The sequence below is a fragment of the Hippocampus bargibanti genome, linkage group LG05 (genome assembly GCF_051943395.1).
Source record: "Hippocampus bargibanti isolate YZ-2025 linkage group LG05, ASM5194339v1, whole genome shotgun sequence".
In the NCBI taxonomy this organism is placed as follows: Eukaryota; Metazoa; Chordata; class Actinopteri; order Syngnathiformes; family Syngnathidae; genus Hippocampus; species Hippocampus bargibanti.
The window spans coordinates 30,190,232-30,207,867 of NC_142738.1; the positions used below are offsets into that span (position 1 = coordinate 30,190,232).

Consider the following 17,636-nt stretch of genomic DNA (forward strand, 5'->3'; position numbering starts at 1 on the left):
AGCGCTTTGTTCCAGCTTCAGCGCTATATGAATCAATATGTATCGTATGGTATTTTGGACATCTGCGCTCATTTCAAGCTCATATAACTCCCATGACCCATAGCATTTAGGAATTAACTCTTTTTCTGATGAAAGAAGAGAGTTTTAAATTCCTTAGGCTGCATTGAATGTTGGTGTGTTCCTAAAACGTATTTTTCTGTGGGTGCTGGAATTTAGAGTGAAAATGACAAAAACCCTGGCACTGAAGTGGACACATTTTTGCACATTGCCTGGCAGGGAAGAAGTTAATAATAAATCGGCACCCCACGCCCTCACACCCGACACTCACCGCTTGTCTTCTCGCTGTCGGCTGGTTTCATCTGAATAGGATGATGCATCTGCGGAGTGGAAAAATAAATTAGCCAGTTTCTTTAGCGCCGCTTTCGTGGAGCATTTTTGGACATTTTTGCACATTTTTGCCTGGCAGATTAGTTGTTTTTTTTGTGTGTGTGCGCCTGTCACCGCATGACTTTGTCCCAATCAATATTTTTGTGGCTCATTTTGACAGCCAGGGGCTTCAAAGAATAAACAACACAGACGTGAGGCGCTAGCAGCTTGTATGCGGCCAAGAAAAAAATAATAACAGGGGAAGGGGGTTGTTTGCTTTTTTTTTGTTTTTTTTTAGGAATGCAAAAGAGAAGGCGACAGATGGCCCGCTCGATATGGCGACTGGTGAGAATCGCTGACCAACGAGTGAGACAAATTTGGAATGAGCTTACCCCCCCCCCCCCAATCGGTGCCAAACGGGGACTGAAGTGAAGCTTTCTGGGGCGCTTGCGATTCTTTTTGATTCCTCTTGGTGGCACTCTTGATGCATTTAAAGACGCAGCATTATTTAACCCCCCCCCCCTTCGCCCTTTTAAATTTTGCTGCTGTAGACTGCAAATTTCCCCATTGTGGGACTATTAAAGGCTTTCTGATTTCTGATCTGAGAGGAGTCAAAAGATATCGATCGTAAGTGCTTCGTGAAGCTTTGTTTCCACAATGGAGTACAGTGACAACTCAGCATACGAACTGAATTGGTTCCAAGAAAGTGTGTGTAAGGCGAAACGTTCGTCTTCCAAATATTTATTTCCCATAGGAAACCATTAAAATGAGAATAATCCGTTCCTAGGGACCCATAAAACATATTTTTTTGACGAAATAAGCCTTAAAACGACACAAAATAAACCATTTCATGTATAATAAATGTGCTATTGTATTGTAATGAAAGAAATAAACTGTCCTGTATAATCAAGTCGTTTTATTGACCTTTGTGATGGTCGTTTATGTCGTCTCTTCATGATATCCAAGTGAAGTTGCCGTGCTTTCTGTGCAATAATACCCTCACTCACACTGTCCCCTGTAGCTGCTTTTCGTTCATCCAAATCAACAGAAGTTTTTCAACCTCTTCTATTGCCGGAGACCGTTGATTAGACAACACAGAAACACCCTTAATAGCTTCCTTGTTCTTAAGGATGGTAGCAAAGGTCGATTTAGCGTTGTGGTACTGGGACCCTAAGTCACACAAACGCACACCTTGTTGGTGTTTTTTGACGATCTCCTTCTTCTGCTCGACCGTCATTTTCTTTTGTGTCTTCTTCGGCTTAACACTAGCCTGTGGTGGGGTCTTTTTCGCACCCATAGTAGCAAAAGTACTCCACTCGATAGCAAACTACGTCTGCACTCAAAGAAAGGGGGTGACGAAAACTAGTCCACCTGCCACCACGGCGCTGTGTGGTTTGGTTCGTCCGCCCCAAAACTAGTTCGTTAGCCAAGCTTATATATTCTAGCATGAATGTGCGTAAGGCATGAGCTAAAGCGTCCGTAAGTTAAGTTATTTAAATCCAGTGTGGAAGTCGTTTGGAATAGCGAATATTTGCTATAAAGTCACGCCCCCCTGAAAAAAATAAAATAATAATAAAATAAAACAACAATGCATCAATGATTCATGCGGGCTAGCATGAATGATTGATTGATTCCACTTGAAGGCAAAGCAACGGGTGCTTGAACAAATAAATGTCTTTTGCAGCAGCTCAATTTGCACCCAAAGCCAAGAAGTTGGCGACAGGAGTTTGAGCGTTCGGATGTTGTGCGCACTCACCCCACTTAAGGTCTTGATGTTGTGGAGGGCGTTCTGGGCGTCCAGTGCAGCTTTCCGAGTAAAAAAAGTTACAAAACAGCATCCTAGGACCAAAAAAAAAAAAACAAAGAGGAAGGAACCATTTAAAAAGGGAAGCGGAACGGGCAGCATGCTAACCTAGCGGAGTTGGAAAACTCAACCATTTTGGAAGGGGAAGGGCATCATCGTATATTTTGTTTTTCTACGTCTTTCTTTCCTTTCCCCACTTTGCTGCTGTGAAATGTCAATTTCTCCACTGCGAGACCAATAAAGGCTCATCCAATCCAATCACGTGATCGCAGAGGGTAGTACACAGGGCGCAATGAACGCCCCCCCCCCGCAACATGTCAACAAAATGTCCGAATGTATTATTTCTAATAACTTTGTGATAATACTCACCGTTAACATGAATGGTTTTCAGTTCCTCATGATTGGTAAAAAACGATCGGAATAAAAGTCAACATGCCAGGTCCATACGCAAGGTTACTGCTAGCTAGCCTGCACGCTTGCTTTCTGCTGTCTCTCACAGAAGTATATTGATGCTAACGTTAGCATGGGGCTTGTCATAAGTACCACTGACATTAGACTGTTTCATCCATGCTATTGTTTCATTGAAAATTAGAATCTATCCGTGTCTTTGTGTATGTGTGTGTGTGTGTGTGTGTGAATTTAGATTTTGTTTGTGTGTGTGTGTGCGCATCAGTGTGTGTGTTGGTTTTTTTGTGTGCGTGTGTGCACATCAGCGTTTGCGAGTGTGTAAGCGTCCATTTGTGTATATGTTTGTGTGCATCAGTGTGTGTGTTGTCTGTGTGTGTGTGCACGTCAGCGTTGTGTGTGTTGCGTGTGTTCATGTCTTTGTGTGTGATTTGAGATTTTGTGTGCGTGTGTGTGTTGGTGTCTAGCTATCTATTAGTTATCTATTAGCTAGCTAGCTTACTTTCTATCTATTTGAGTTATTCCGGGTTGAGTGAACGCTGGCGCGTGTGGCTGCCCCTGCTCACCTGCAGAAAAACTGATCCTGTGACGGGAAAGTGACCTTGAGAGTTTTGAAATGCGCTTAGAAATGAAATGTATTATTATTAAATTAGAAGCTGTTCTCTCCACAAAGGCGAATCCTGTGGTCCATTCAACCTGATGTTTTTTTTACTCATCCGCTTATTCAAAAGGAGGCGTTTTGACATCTAAGTCAGGATCATTCAATCAAAATGGCTCTTTCCGCCAACCGTCGTCAGTATCATCCAATCAAAATGGCTCTTTCCGCCAACACAAGCCCAAACAGGAAATTAACAGCGAAAAAGCCAGAATACATATTCAGTTTTATCTGCGCGCCAGATGCAATCATCAAAAGAGCCATAGGTTCCCAACCCCTGACTTAGATTCTAACAAAGGCGGGCAATTGGAACACTGCCCCCCCCCCCCCAAAAAAAAATTGCTCTGAAAAAGTCGGAAATTTCCCAATCGGCAGAAAATTCTCATCCCCGTTTCAATTCATCAGCCAACTGATCTGCCTTCAAAAATAAAACTAGCATCCACCATGACGTCCCGGATCCACTGCTGAAAAGGACGCTTTTATCCACTCCTCTTTCATCTAGAACTGCTTCATGTCACAAAGAGGGTACAGCAAGTGCTGAAGAATGAATGACTCTGTGTCTTTGTGTTTGTTATGTACTTTTTTTTAACTTCACGATGACGCCGCGAGAGTGGCTGCCTTTCCAGCAGCTCCTTTATTTTGTTTTCTACTCCTTTCCTCACTTTGCTGCTGTGAAATGTCAATTTCTCCACTGCGAGATGAATAAAGGTACATCCAATCCAATCGTGGGACGACTGTGGGTGTGTGTGTCGAGGGGGGGGTCGATGGCTGTCCGAAAACGAACTGCAGATCGCCATCGGTCGCATAACTTGACGTGTTCAGAGGGTTGAGGGAGGAAAAAAAAAAAACAATGGGAGGTGGTGTGTGTGGGTGTGTGTGTGTGTGTGTGGCGGGGGCGGAAAGAACGGGGGTGACGGGGGCCTCTCATCCTTCCGTCCCAGCAAAGCGCCAGTGGCGTTCCAGCCTGTCACTTTCAGCGGGGTGGGGAAGTGGAGCACTGCAGCGTCTCTGACCTACATAGGGCGGATGATGCCGTCGTTGGAGCTCCCGCGTGGGGGGGGGGGGGGGCTCCGCTGAACCCCGATAGGCAGCTGCATGCGTAAGTACGTAGCACTTTTCACACATAAAACCACAAAGTGCTTCACAAAATTTAAAACAGTAATAATAAAAACAATAAAGAGCAGTACATTGGGGAGACTAAACAAATTCTCCAAAAAAGACTCAACATCGCAAGGATAATGCTAGCGGGCCTCAATCTGCAGTACATATGCACCTAAAAGCTAGCAACCACTCATTTGACAACAGTGAGGTTAAAACCTTAGCGAAAGAAAATAGATGGTTTGAAAGGGGAGTAAAAGAAGCTATTTTCATAAAACAGTAAAACCCTTCACTAAATCGCCATGGTGGGGTGAGGTTCAATTTGGATCGTTAGTACAACAGACTTCTTGGACCACATAGGCTTAGTTATGCTGATGAGGTGATACCAGGGCAAAGGGGGCAATCAGGCCCGTCGGAGACCCCATTATCAGTCAGGACAATAGAAATAATCAGTGTAGCCTCAGGGAATAGTCCTCTGCTCCGCCCAACCTGAGAACAGGGACCAATCATAGCAGAGGTGTGGCACCATTTTTGAAAGGAAATAGTCATTAAAAAAGTGTAAAGACGTTTTTATGTTATGCATAAGTTTATTTTTCACTTTACTACTGTACAAAAAGCATGTGAGATACGCAATCCATGAACCCAATGATAAAATTACATGCCATATCAAAGATACCCCATTTATGTATTGCCCCCCCCCCCCCTTTTTTTAATGCAGTTCGGCGCAGGACGGATATATCGATAGTACGGTTATATCAACATTTTTTCCGACTCCAGGGAATATCGATATAACGAGTGTATATATATATATATATATATATATATATATATATATATATAAAATCGATGGACCACTCCTGTACCACTGAGAGCTTACACAGACGAAATACGCAAAAAAAGTATGCAAAGTACTCAAAATCACTCCCAACGATAAAACTTTCACTGTGCACGTGAACGAGAACGTACGGGAAATGTTGTTTGTTAGCCAAAGCTACAAAGTTAAACACTCGAGAGGGGATGCGGACATCGACGATCCTTGTGTTAGGTCCAACGACCGGCGACGCCTCGTCACGGGATTCACATTTGACGCGGGGTTCAAATGGAGGTCTGGCAGATAAAAAAACAAGCGCAAATCAAGAGTAGGGCGCGGGCGGCGGCAAATAAACGCGAGTCTGACATCCATTTCGTGGGGTGGGGGGGGATTATGCAGATACGGCGGGATATTCACCTAACGCAGGCAGCTGCGACTGGCGCACGCTGCCTTTTGCGAGGCATTAACATGTCAATGGTGGAGCGCAGCTGAAACACCACATCGAACTGGGGAGGCGGGGGGGAGGGGTAGGAGAGGAAGTCGGGGGGGTTTGGCCTTAAAAAAGCCGCCTTTCAACCACCGCTGTGTGTGTGCGTGTGCGCCATTTTGCAGAGCAGGCATTCCCCCCCCCCCCACCCCGATTCAGACGATCAGCTCTGGAGCGCTGTGGGAAGCATTTAATAATAATAATCATCATCAATTTCTTTTATCAGCGCCTTTCAAAACTCTCAAGGTCACTTTACAGTCACAGGATCAGTTTTTCTGTGGGTGAGCAGCGGCAGCCACATGCGCCAGCGTTCATTTAACCCGGAAGTAACTCAAATAGATAGAAAGCTAGCTAGCTAGCTAGACAGATAATAGATAGCAAATAGCTAGCTAGCTAGGTAGCCAGTAACGGTGACCCCGTTCAACCGGGAATAACTCAAATAGATCAAGTTAGCTAGCTAGTTAGGTAGACAGCTAATAGATAGCAAAAAGATAGCTAGCTAGGTAGGTAGGTAGCTTTAGCAAGCGTGTTGCTCCAAATAGGAGCTGGAAAGCGGTCAGCCATGTTGGACAGGGGCTCTTCCGTCACCTTTTGGTCACCGTCTCGGGAGCCGCTTCGGTCCCTGAATGGGAAAGAAGGGCTCGCCTTGTTGAGGTGGGGGGAGGGGGGATTGACGTGGGGTGCCAGGTGCGTTCCCCTCGCTGGCAGAATCATCCAAAGTCGACGGCCATCTCGCTGGTCACGCAAGGCCCGACGCTGGCCTGACACCGACCGACTGCTCCAAGATGACACGTTTTTGTTTTTATTTATCTAGCTATTCAGCTATCTACATCTCGCTGGCTATCTAGCTAGCTATCCAGATAGCTAGTTAACTGGCTACCTACATAGCACGTGATTTGCTATCTATTAGCTATCTAGCTGGCTCGTTAGCTATCTAGCTATCTATCAGCTTAGTTTTAGTGCCTTCGTGCTTTCTACTATCTTTGTGACTGCTTTATTTCATATATATATATATATTTATGTGTATTTAATAGTGACATTCCGTGTATTAGATAACTAATTAGCTATTAGCTATAGAGCTATCTAGGTGGCTAGCTATCTAGCTAGCAATCCTTTGGCTATCTATCAGCTAACTACTAGCTGGCTAGCTAGCTTTCCATCTATTGACTTCTGGGTTGAGTGAAGGCTGGCGCGTGTGGCTGCCGCTGTGACTGTAAAGAGTTTTGAAAGGTGCTTAGAAATGAAATTGGATGGAAAATGGATTAATATTATTAGAACAACCCCCCTTTTTTTCCGACACATCTCGACCCCTTTGGCACCTCCCCTAACAGGCTTCGTGCCAATCCCCGCCTCCAACTTCAAAGGCAACCATTCCCACCAAGACTGCAGCAGAAACCGTTGGTGAGCATCGGCAGGGGAACCTGAAATGTGCTTGTAAAAAAAGTAATAAATAAAATAATAATAGTAATACATTTCATTTTTAAGCACCGTTCAAAACTCAAGAAACTTTACAGTCACAGGAGCAGTTTTTCTGTGGGTTAGCAGCGGCAGCCACACGCACCAGCGCTTACTCAACCCAGAAGTAACTCAAATAGATAGAAGGCTAGCTAGTCTTCTAGATACAACAATAATAATAATCCATGTCATTTATAAGCACCTTTCAAACCTCTTCGGCTTTCAAACTTCAGGTCACTTCACAGTCAAGAGGATACAGTCGCTGATAGCCATCTAGTCAGCCAGATAGCTAAACGATAGCTAGCGAGATAGCTAGCCGGCCAGCTAGCTAGACAGCTAATAGATAGCAAATAGCTAGCTAGACTGTCATAAATCTTCTCTCAAAAGGAATTACTGTCCAATGGAAATTCCTTAATCCGACAAAAAAAAATTGTATGTATGAATTTTATTTACCACGAAATGATCGGAAATTCCGATATCTGGAACACGGAATTACAATCCATGCAAAATTGTGTAATTTAATGCTCGATATACAGACAACAAGTTTTCAGTTCCGCCATTTTTCCTGCCGGTGACGTAGTTGCGGCTACCTAATTTCAACCTTACTCAGAAAGTACTTTAGCTGCACTAGTAACACTTACTACTAGGACACTTGGAATTTGATATATTTTTTGAGTTGTGTCATGGAATATTTTTTTTCCTCCATTTGCTTTTACTCCAAGTGCGTTTTACATACGTCATTTCCCGCACGGTGACTAGAAGACGCGCAGGTGCATCTTGGACGACGCCGATGCGCGGAATAACCCGGCGCTTGATTGCACACGATTTTCAAAGCAAAAAGGAAATCTTTCTGTAATGCGGCTTATGGAAATGGCGTTAAAGACGACCCAACGCTGTCACGCCAAAGCGCAAACGCTGCGAGAGCTGACAAGCGAGCGACGTTGCTAGTAGGGGGATTTCAACACATCAACGGGGTCCTACCTTTGCTCTGAGGAGGATTCTGAGTGCGATCGCGCAGGATGTTGATCTGGTGCACAGCTCCGAAGGGTTCAAAAAGCTCCTTGAGTTCCGTTTCGGACCAGGAGCGAGGGATCTGGCCCACGAACATCTTGATGGAGTCCGGGTCGGGTTGATCCAAGTGTTCCGACGACCCGTTCATCTTCATGCCATTGCTGTGGGGAGACAAAATGGAGAGCTGAGTGGAATTGTCCCAGAGACAGACAATTGCCCCCGCTTCCCATCTGCGATTGTTCTTGGCCCAACGCTTGACCGTCGACAGAATCGGCGCAGTGGAAAAAAAAAAATAATAATAATAATAATAATCCATTTTAAGTAACTCAAATAGGTACAAAAGCTAAGTAAGATATAACTAGCCAGATAGATAGCTAATATATAGCCAGCTAGACAGAGAGCAAATAGATAGCTAGATAGATAGCAAATAGCTATCTAGGTAGGTAGCTAGCCATATAGCACATAGCTAGCCAGGTAGCTAGCCAGATAGAAATAGCTAATTAGGTAGGTAGATAAATAGACAGCTAGCTAGATAGACAGCTGCATAGCCCGATAATAATAATGATGATTCCATTTCTAAGTGCCTTTCAAAACTCTCAAGGTCACTTTACAGTCACAGGATGAGTTTTTCTGTGGGTGAGCAGCGGCAGCCACACGTCCCAGCGTTCACTCAACCCGGAATAACTCATAAAGATAGAAAGTTAGCTAGCTAGCTAATAGATAACTAATAGCTACATAGCTAATAGATGGCAAATCAATAGCTAGCTAGGTAGCCATCTATATAGCTAGCTAGGTAGTCAGATAGATAGCTAGCCAGGCAACATTGAGCTTGCGTTGCAAAATATCGGGAATTTTCCAAAAGCTTCTCATCAGATTTATGATAACTTAATAGGTTTACCTATTAAGTCACGATCATCCAATCAAAATGGTGCTTTCCGCCAACCGGCGTCAGTATCATCCAATCAAAATTGAACAAAGAAAAAGCCAGAATACATATTTTGCTTTATCAGGTCATTTTGGTCTGAAAAAGTCGGAAATCCGCCGATCGGCGTAACATTCTCATCCTTGGTTTAAGATGTCACGACCGAAGCCAAACCTTCACCATCTTGGCAGATTCCAACAATGAATCATTTTGGGCCCGAAAGCCCGCATTTGGAAGTGAGGTGCACTCCCAACCGGACGGCAAATTTCAAAACAGAAATTCAAAGTGGCCATTATGGGCAGGGACCGACCTTTGAACGCGAGCCATCCATCGCTTACAAAAGGAGCTCAGACGTTCCGCCGAAACGCCAAATTCCTTCAGGGATTTCAACGACATGCCGGCGAGCAACCGTCAGGCGTGCGAGCTAGCTCCCCCCCCTGAAATCCAAAGCCACTTTTTATTCCCACAGCGCCGTCGACATCGCAGGGCGACTTTGGACACGCCGGGCCTTCCCTTCTTGGCCGACCAACCGCAAAGTCCTACGAATGGCTTGCTCGGCGACACTTTGCGCCACACCGGGGACGGTACGGGGAGGAACCGGCTGATTCTTGGGCGCGGGAACAATGGGCTGTTGATCCCCCCCGCCCCCACGCTATTCACAACTTGGCGACATGGACAATGGGCCGACTCAGGGGTGCGCTTGGGAATCCACCGTGGCACTGCAGTTTAACCTATCTGACCTTCAAATTTCTATTCCCTCTCGTTCCCTCAGATCCTCTTCCTCTCTCTGCCGCTGCATGGCCCCCCTGCCAGTCTCAGCACGATGGGGCAGAGCCTTCAGCTGCTCTGCCCCCAAACTTTGGAACTCACTTCCTCCCAACATTCGTAACATTGATTCTCTGTCCCAAGTACCATCTCAAAAGCCACCTATTTAAAATTGCATTTTTTGTGTAGCTCTCTCTCTTGTTTCGCTTTATAATTGTATTTTATTCATTGCATTCTATTTGTGATCATATTTTGTTTATTATAGTACCTATGCTTGTCTGTGACTGTAAAGTGTCCTTGAGAGCTTTGAAATGCGCTTAAAGGACAACCGACGTCTCCGGACAAGTTGTGTCCATAATTTGTAAAATGGCTTTAAATGACTTCTACTGAGCGTATTTTACAAATATTCCACTGCATATAGCTATATTTTACGTTTTAAGACTCCGGAAGTCTTGTTTTTGAGTTGGTGACGAGTCCGTACGTGACGTCACTAAAGGACCGTAAAAAAAAGACGCATTCTCGCGGTTCTTCCATCACGTCAATGTATTTTGCTGTACTTGTTTGGTCTGGGGACCTCGTGTTGCACCCAAAAGCCGCCAGAAGGCCAGAGGAGGGCGTCTAAGTGCCATATAAGGAATTTATAGGCCTGTGTTGAAACAGAGGTGGCACAGGAGGTCGCCATTTTGTGCCTCTTTTTTTGGATGAGAGATTTTCCCCCAATGTTGCCTCAAAATGGCACATATAATTCTTTAATAGATTGCAAGCATGTATGCTTTCCTCTTCAGAACTATTTGAATCATATTCATAACTGGATGTGTAACCAGAAAGCTTATTCTCCGAATCTGAAGACATTGTTTTGATTCTCGGGGCGGGACTTTCTGAAAATGCCCAATTCGCAGCTCAATTTTTTTTTTGCAGATTTTGGACACTTTAAGTCATTTTTATTGGTGTTTTGCATTTGACTAAAAATATCATACTGCGTGTTTTGGGTATTTTAGATGCTATAAAACGTTTTTCTGATGTCAGTTAAAAAACAAAAAAAGTCACGTCGGTTGTCCTTTAAATGATAAATTGTGGCTGGAGGAAGAGTGTAATGCGCAATTGTAATTTTATTTTGAGGGGTTGTTTTGTTCTGTCCATGAATCCAAGAAACGCTAATTCCTAACTAAGAGTAAAAACGATGGTGTGATTTTGCATAAAGAATCAAAAACCTTCGAAGTGAAGATTCAAGTATCTCGGTCTACAATCGAGACCGGGTACATCTGTGAGGAGGGTCGAGTGCTTTGGCGACATTAAGGATGGAGTACTCTCGGATTGACTTTTTTCCAAGTACAGGTAACATCCGATTTACGACCGGCGCGACTTACGACCACAACCACAAGACTGTTTTTTTAATATATTTTTTTATTTTACTTCCGGGTTGAGTGAACGCTGGCGTGTGTGGCTGCCGCTGCTCACGCGCAGAGAAATATCATGTGAGTGTAAAGTGTCCTTGAGAGTTTTGAAAGGCGCTTAGAAATGAAATGTATTATTATTATTTAGCACTGAGTCTCTACTCATTCATAGTATTTCGACTTACGACCATTTGACTTACGACCAATTGCTGCGAACGGAACCCGGCCGTAAGTCGGATGTTACCTGTACTTTTGAAGAAGGAAATGGAGGTTGGAGTACTTTTACTGAATTGTTGCAAGTACTTTTTGAAGGGATCGGGCGCTTCTGCTAAATTCAGGATTGGTACTTTGGATTCTTTGTGAGGCCAAGACCATCGGCGGAGACGCACACGGACGTCATGGCCTCAAAGCCTGAAAGGCCACGGTCTTCTGGTGCCACCTCGGCCCCCCCCCTCAGCGCTTGGGAAACCCACCGCAGCCGCAATCATATGTTCGGCTGACAGGCCGGAAAGGTTTGACGGCCCGCGGCAGCTGACGCGCTTCCCGCCGCAGCGCCAATAAAGGTGGCGATTTATGGCAACTGCGTGCCTGTCCCGCCGCTGAGTTCTGACCGGGCAGGCACGCTGGCGACCCGTCTGCAAGGACCTTTAATAGCAGCTTCGGCTGCAAGTCGGCAACAAGGAGATTTGTCTAATTCGTTGGTGTGGGCACACGCAAAAATATGAAAAGAATCTAGCCCCACTGCAAAAAAAAAAACATCAAAATTTAAAGGACAACTGACACCTTTTTTTGGTTTCCGAACTGACATCAGAAAAACGTTTCATAGCATCTAAAATACCCAAAACACGCAGGCTGATATTTTTAGTCAAAGTCAAAACACCAATAAAAATGACTTAAAATGTCCCAAAAGTGTCACAAATGAGCTCGAAACTGGGGAGATTAAGAAAGTCCCGCCCCCTTGTCCATGACATCACATTAGGATTGGCCCACCCACAAACTGCCTTGCTCCAGAATCAAAACAATGGCTTCAGATTCGCAGAATATGCTTTCTTGTTACTCATCCAGTTATGAATATGATTCAAATAGTTCTGAAGAGGAAAGCATACATGTTTGCAATCGATTAAAGAAATCCTTCCGTATCAATTTGAGCCGTCTGCAAGCGATGAAACCGGTGAAGGAGATCTGGACTCGGATGTAGCAGCTCAGAAAATGCGCAAGATGAGCCGTGTGCAGGCAAGCTAGCAGTAGCTTCGTGTATTGGGGACCCAATCATGAGGAACGATAAACCAAAAATGGTAATGGTGAGTTAATGTTAATGGTGAGTACTATCACAAAGTTATTTTAAATAATACATTCGGACATTTTGTTGAAAAGTGATGTGTGTGTGTGTGCGCGTGTGTGTGCTGCCCCGTCGTGGAAGGGAAAAAAACATGTCCAGAGGCCATATCTAGCGCTTTATCAGCACCCAAACAAGAAAAAACAAAACCTGAAGAAATTCAGGACTGCCGCTGTACGTCTTCGTCATTGTTACCCCCGCCACCCATCACGTGTGCCTTTGGCTAACAGGGTGCAGTGACCCCAGCCCCCCCACCACCATTCGTAATGGTCGCCGATGACGGTGCCTAAGGGTGAGCTGGCGCAGTCGTCCATTGCTGCGTGGCCTCCCGAATCGCCTTCAAGTACTGAAGACAAAAGTATATATATAAATCAAATGTAGTATGATGGGAAACTTGATTGTGAGAGAGTATTTTTGGATTGGAGCTAGCTAGCTAGCTAATAATGCAAATTTCCCCCTTGTGGGACTAATCCATTAGCTATCTAGATAGCTATCTATCTATTAGCTTGCTAGCTAGCTAACTATTTGAGTCAGGAAACATAATAGCGATCTAGCTATGTATTAGCTATCTAGCTAGCTTTCGATCTATTGGCTATTTACTACCCATTAGCTAACTGGCCGGCGAGCTAGCTTTTTGGCTGGCTATCTATTAGTTATATAGCTAGTTGTCTAGCTGGCTATCTATTGGCTATCATAGTGATGTTAAGGTCATCCTGTCTAATTGATATCTAATTTACAACAGATTATTTTCTTCCAGTGTTTTTTAGGTGGACACTGACGAAGGCGGACGTATACGCCGAAACATGTCAGGTAATTGAACACCTAAAAAACACTCAAAAATAATCTGTTGTAAATTAAAAAGCTATTCGCTATCTATTTACTACATATTAGCTAACTGGCCGGCTAGCTAGCTATCTGGCTGGCTCTCTATTAGTTATATAGCTGGTTGTCTAACTGGCTATCTATTAGCTAGCTAGCTTTCTATCTACTGTATTTACTTCTGGGCTGAGTGAACGCTGGCGCGTGTGGCTGCCGCGGCTGCCGCGGCTGCCGCGGCTCACCCACAGAAAAACCTCTCCCGTGACTGTAAAGTGACCTTGAGAGTTTTGAAAGGCGCTTAGAAATCAAATTTATTATTATGATTATAATGATGATGATTATTAAGGGACCCGAAATGGGGAGGGGGGGCAAGACACCACCACACCGGCTGCCCCACTCTCGATTGCGTCGTGAAGGAATGCGGGATGGAAGACGAGGCTGCGCTGACGACAACTAGGACATGCGATGAATAGCGAGCGCTAAATATAGTCTGCCTCCCCGCTCCACAAAAGCATCAATCCGAAGAGACGCACGGTGGCCTTATTGGAAGAGACAACTCGCGCTATCGTTATGGTGAAAAACGGCGGAATTTTGGCCGACAAGCGCCCGCCCACCAGCACGCTTCTTTCTGCTCTTACGTAACTCTTCTGCTTTTGTTTGGGAATCTTGCCACGCCATTTGCAGCACCGCTATCTCCACTTCCTACCGTTTGCATTTCGGAGGCCTCAGACCATCAAATTCATCACACCCAACTTGCCCGTAAGCCTGCTGGTTTTCCCTTTTTTGTCAATTGGTCGCCACTCTGGTGCTCTTCTGTCATACGGTGATAGCTCAGCTTACAAACGCTTTAGCTAACCAACTTTTTGCCTCATGAACAGTAAATTTGCGAAAAGATAATCTAACTAGTTTTCGGCGGACGAACCAAACCACACAGCGGACTAGTTTTCCACACCCCCTTTCTTTGAGCGCGGAGATGACTTGTTATCAAGTGGAGTATTTTTGCTATTATGGGAGTGAAAAAGACCCCACCACAGGCTAGTGTTAAGCCAAAGAGGAAAAAAAAAGAAAATGACGGTCAAGTAGAAGAAGGAAATAATCAAAAAACACCAACGAGGTGTGTGTTTGTGTGATTTAGCATCCGAGTACCAGTATGTAAGTCGCCCATTGCTACGTGTGGCTAAGGGTTTGTCTATATTATCTAAGCAACGCTCTCAGGCAATAGAAGAGGTTGAAAAACTTGATTTGGAACTGATTTGGATGAACGAAAAGCAGCAAGAACGGGACAGTGTGAGTGAGGGTATTATCGCCCAGAAAGCACGGCAACTTCACTCGGATATCATCAAGAGGCAACGACATCAACAACCATCACAAAGGTCAATAAAACTACTTTACGATACAGCGCAGTTTATTTCTTTCATGACAATAACATATCACATTTATTAGACATAAAATAAAGTCTATTTTGTGTCGTTTTAATTCTTATTTAGTAGAAAATGATGTTTGAGGGGGACCTGGGAACGGATTGTTCTCATTGTAATAGTTTCTTATGGGAAATAAATGTTGGGCAGATGAACTTTTCACCTTACACACACTTTCTGGGAACCAATTAAATTTATGAGCTGAGCTATCACTGTATTTGACTTTTGAAGACGCCAACATCTCATCTGCCGTGAGCGCCGCGCCTCCAATGTGTTTGTCTTTGTCCGACTGCGGTGTGAAAGACGCCATTGCGAACGAGGACGGGCTGTGAAGACAAACATTTTGCCAGAATAGCAGCAACAAGTTGGGCGCTTGCATCAGGCGCCCGCAAAATGGTTGCAGGACAAGCTCCTCCATTTCCTCTTTTGGAGGGACGGCGTCATCGTCTGGAAGTCTTGTCAAGGCGCCGTGCATGTTTTTCCTAGTCGTGCGTGGGGCCGTGTCAGTGGGCCGCCATCTTTTTACACGAGACAAAAAACTGAAAAATAAAGTCCCTTGGCCTTTGCTGTCAGTCTTTGCTCGCGGCGCTTGTTTGACGGCATTTATTCAAATCGGACTTACAAAGACGTCCTTTCTCATTCGTCGCTGGTTTGATGGCGAAGGTGTGGGTGAGCGAGGGGTAACATTTATTTTCTAGCGAGCTATTTTCTGTCTCTTAGCTACCTAACTGACTAGCTGGCTATCTAGCTATTTGCTGTCTATTAGCTAACTTTGTCTCCGCTGCACTGGTATCAATAAGAAAAATGGAGACAAATGTGGGCACTGTCCAGTTCTATTTGGGTTACTGTTTACAGAGTTAATAGCTTGGGTGAAGAAGCTGTTCAAAGGACAACCGACGTCTCCGGACAAGTTGTGTCCATAATTTATAAAATGGCTTCAAATGACTTCTACTGAGCGTATTTTACAAAGATTCCACCACATATAGCTATATTTTACGTTTGAAGACTCGCGCTGAATATTCCGGAAGTCTTGTTTTTGAGGTGGTGACGAGTCTTTCACCCTACGTCACTGAAGGAACGCCCCTGACCGAAAAAAAGGACACATTGTAGCAGTCCTTCCATCACGTCAATGCATTTGGCTGTACTTTTTTGGTCCCTTGAAGGGTAATGACGAAAGGAAAAGAAGAAGAAGATTGGAGGTGCGGCGATTGGACGAAGAATCTTGGATATGGGCTGCAGGTCTTGGTCAGTCTCAACCTCGGGTCCGTTTCGATGAGTTGGAAAAGTCGACCGGAAAGAATCTCGTTTCTGGCAACAACTGAGCGCTTTTCGGCCTTGAGAGGGTCTGTGGCCAAGAGTCTAAAGAGTTTGATGTTTCTCTTTATTTGTAAATTGGTAGTTGTCAGATCTACCAGGCAAGTGACACGCAGATGTATCCCAGAGCTTGATCGTGGCGTGGAGTCGACCAAGTCGTGCTGTGAACTCCGTCCGACGCTGTGCGGGTCTCTGCGAGTCTGCGCGCATGTGTCGGAGTCCGAGTGAATCTGTCTTCTCTGTCCCGCAACGGCTACTTTTATACCCATTTTCATGCGTGGGAAATGAGTCCGGCTGAGACGCACATCCAAGGTTTTTAAGGCGCACTTCAAAGACGTCCACATGTCAGCGCCGTGAACGCCACAAGCTGTCGGGTCGGTTCCCACTTTGTTTGGCCTTTGGCTCCAATGTGGTCTCGGCGGGCCTGTTGTTGACACGAGTCCGGCTGGTCACAAGATCTTCCTCGGAGGTTCGCCGATTATGGCGTAACCCACGCGTCGGCTCGGCGGTTAGGTAAGCCGCCCGACGGGGGCGGAAGAGCGGCTATGGCCAAATGGGGGGAGGGGGCTGGCGAAACCACAACAAGCGCGACAATCAGGTCGCGTTACACGAAAACCAAATGCGAGGAAAGCGTCGGCCTACTACCGGCCGCACGCTTGCGTTCCCTTTTAACAGTCGTCGGGTCGATTGAGTCGTTGACGGACGGCTCCCACTCGCGCCATTCTTCTCCAATTCTGGTCACGGTTGCTTCGGCTCCGTTCTCGGACCACAATTTTTTTTGTTTTACAACACAAGCGACCAGCACGAGAAACCCGAGCCGAACGTTGCCGCGCGCTGGCTAACGCGGCTAAGCTAACAAACACGCACACACTCGTCCCTCCATTTTGTCTGTGTTGACTTCCAAATGAAAGCCCCCGCCGAGTCCGCTTCGACTTGACGCGGACTCGGCGGTTATTTCAACAAAAGCCGCCGACTGGCGTTGCCCTCGACGTCAGCTTAGTCGGCCGCTTTTGACGCGTTAGCCGTTAGCTCCTGCGGTTGGGCTAAGAGACTACGACCTAGCTACAACAAAGTGAACCGTTTCATCGCCCCCCACTCCCAAAATGACAATAAACCTGGGTGAAATAAGCAAACCATCGCAAGTACTTACATGGTGTCTCCCGCAGCCATTAAGCGACTCTCCGTCAGCGGGAGGTAATCCAAGCTGTACGACGTCGAAGTCATCGTTTCCGTGTTTTCTTAAAAAAAAAAGACTTATACAAAATACAAAATAGGCGTCCAATCTAACAACGGGGGGGGCAAAGGGAGCACGTCAGCGCTCACTTGCATGAAGGCAAAGCAGGCGACGAGCGAGAACAGGTGCCGAGTCTGCCGACTGACTGCCGAGAGACGTACGACGTAAGTCGAGGGGGGAGGTGGAGAAAGAGGAGGGGGCGGCGGAGGAAGGGGGCGACTTCTTCTTCTTCTTCTTCTTCTTCTTCGGCTTCGTCTTCTTCTTCTTCTTCTTTTGCCGCTCAACCGAGCGAATGTGAAGAACAAGCCTGCTCGCTCCCTCTGAAATAGTGACGGTAATTCC

At 45.5% G+C, this 17,636-nt stretch overlaps 1 protein-coding gene and 1 long non-coding RNA gene across 2 annotated transcripts in view; one reads left to right on the forward strand and one right to left on the reverse strand.

Moving 5' to 3' along the window:
- Positions 1-17,477, reverse strand: part of LOC148898474 (CUGBP Elav-like family member 2) — a 28,563-nt gene extending 11,086 nt beyond the window's left edge. The window contains exons 1-4 of the mRNA XM_088995648.1: positions 17,211-17,477; positions 8,063-8,253; positions 2,123-2,205; positions 329-377 (exon numbers count right to left, since the gene is read on the reverse strand). Of these exons, the coding sequence (XP_088851774.1) occupies positions 329-377; positions 2,123-2,205; positions 8,063-8,253; positions 17,211-17,284 (397 nt within the window). The 5' untranslated portion in view covers positions 17,285-17,477. The remainder of the gene's footprint in view (positions 1-328; positions 378-2,122; positions 2,206-8,062; positions 8,254-17,210) is intronic.
- A 146-nt stretch (positions 17,478-17,623) lies between these two features.
- Positions 17,624-17,636, forward strand: part of LOC148898475 (uncharacterized) — an 8,156-nt gene continuing 8,143 nt past the window's right edge. Inside the window, exon 1 of the long non-coding RNA XR_016114897.1 lies at positions 17,624-17,636. This exon is cut by the window's right edge and continues 68 nt beyond it. This is a non-coding gene — a long non-coding RNA (uncharacterized LOC148898475).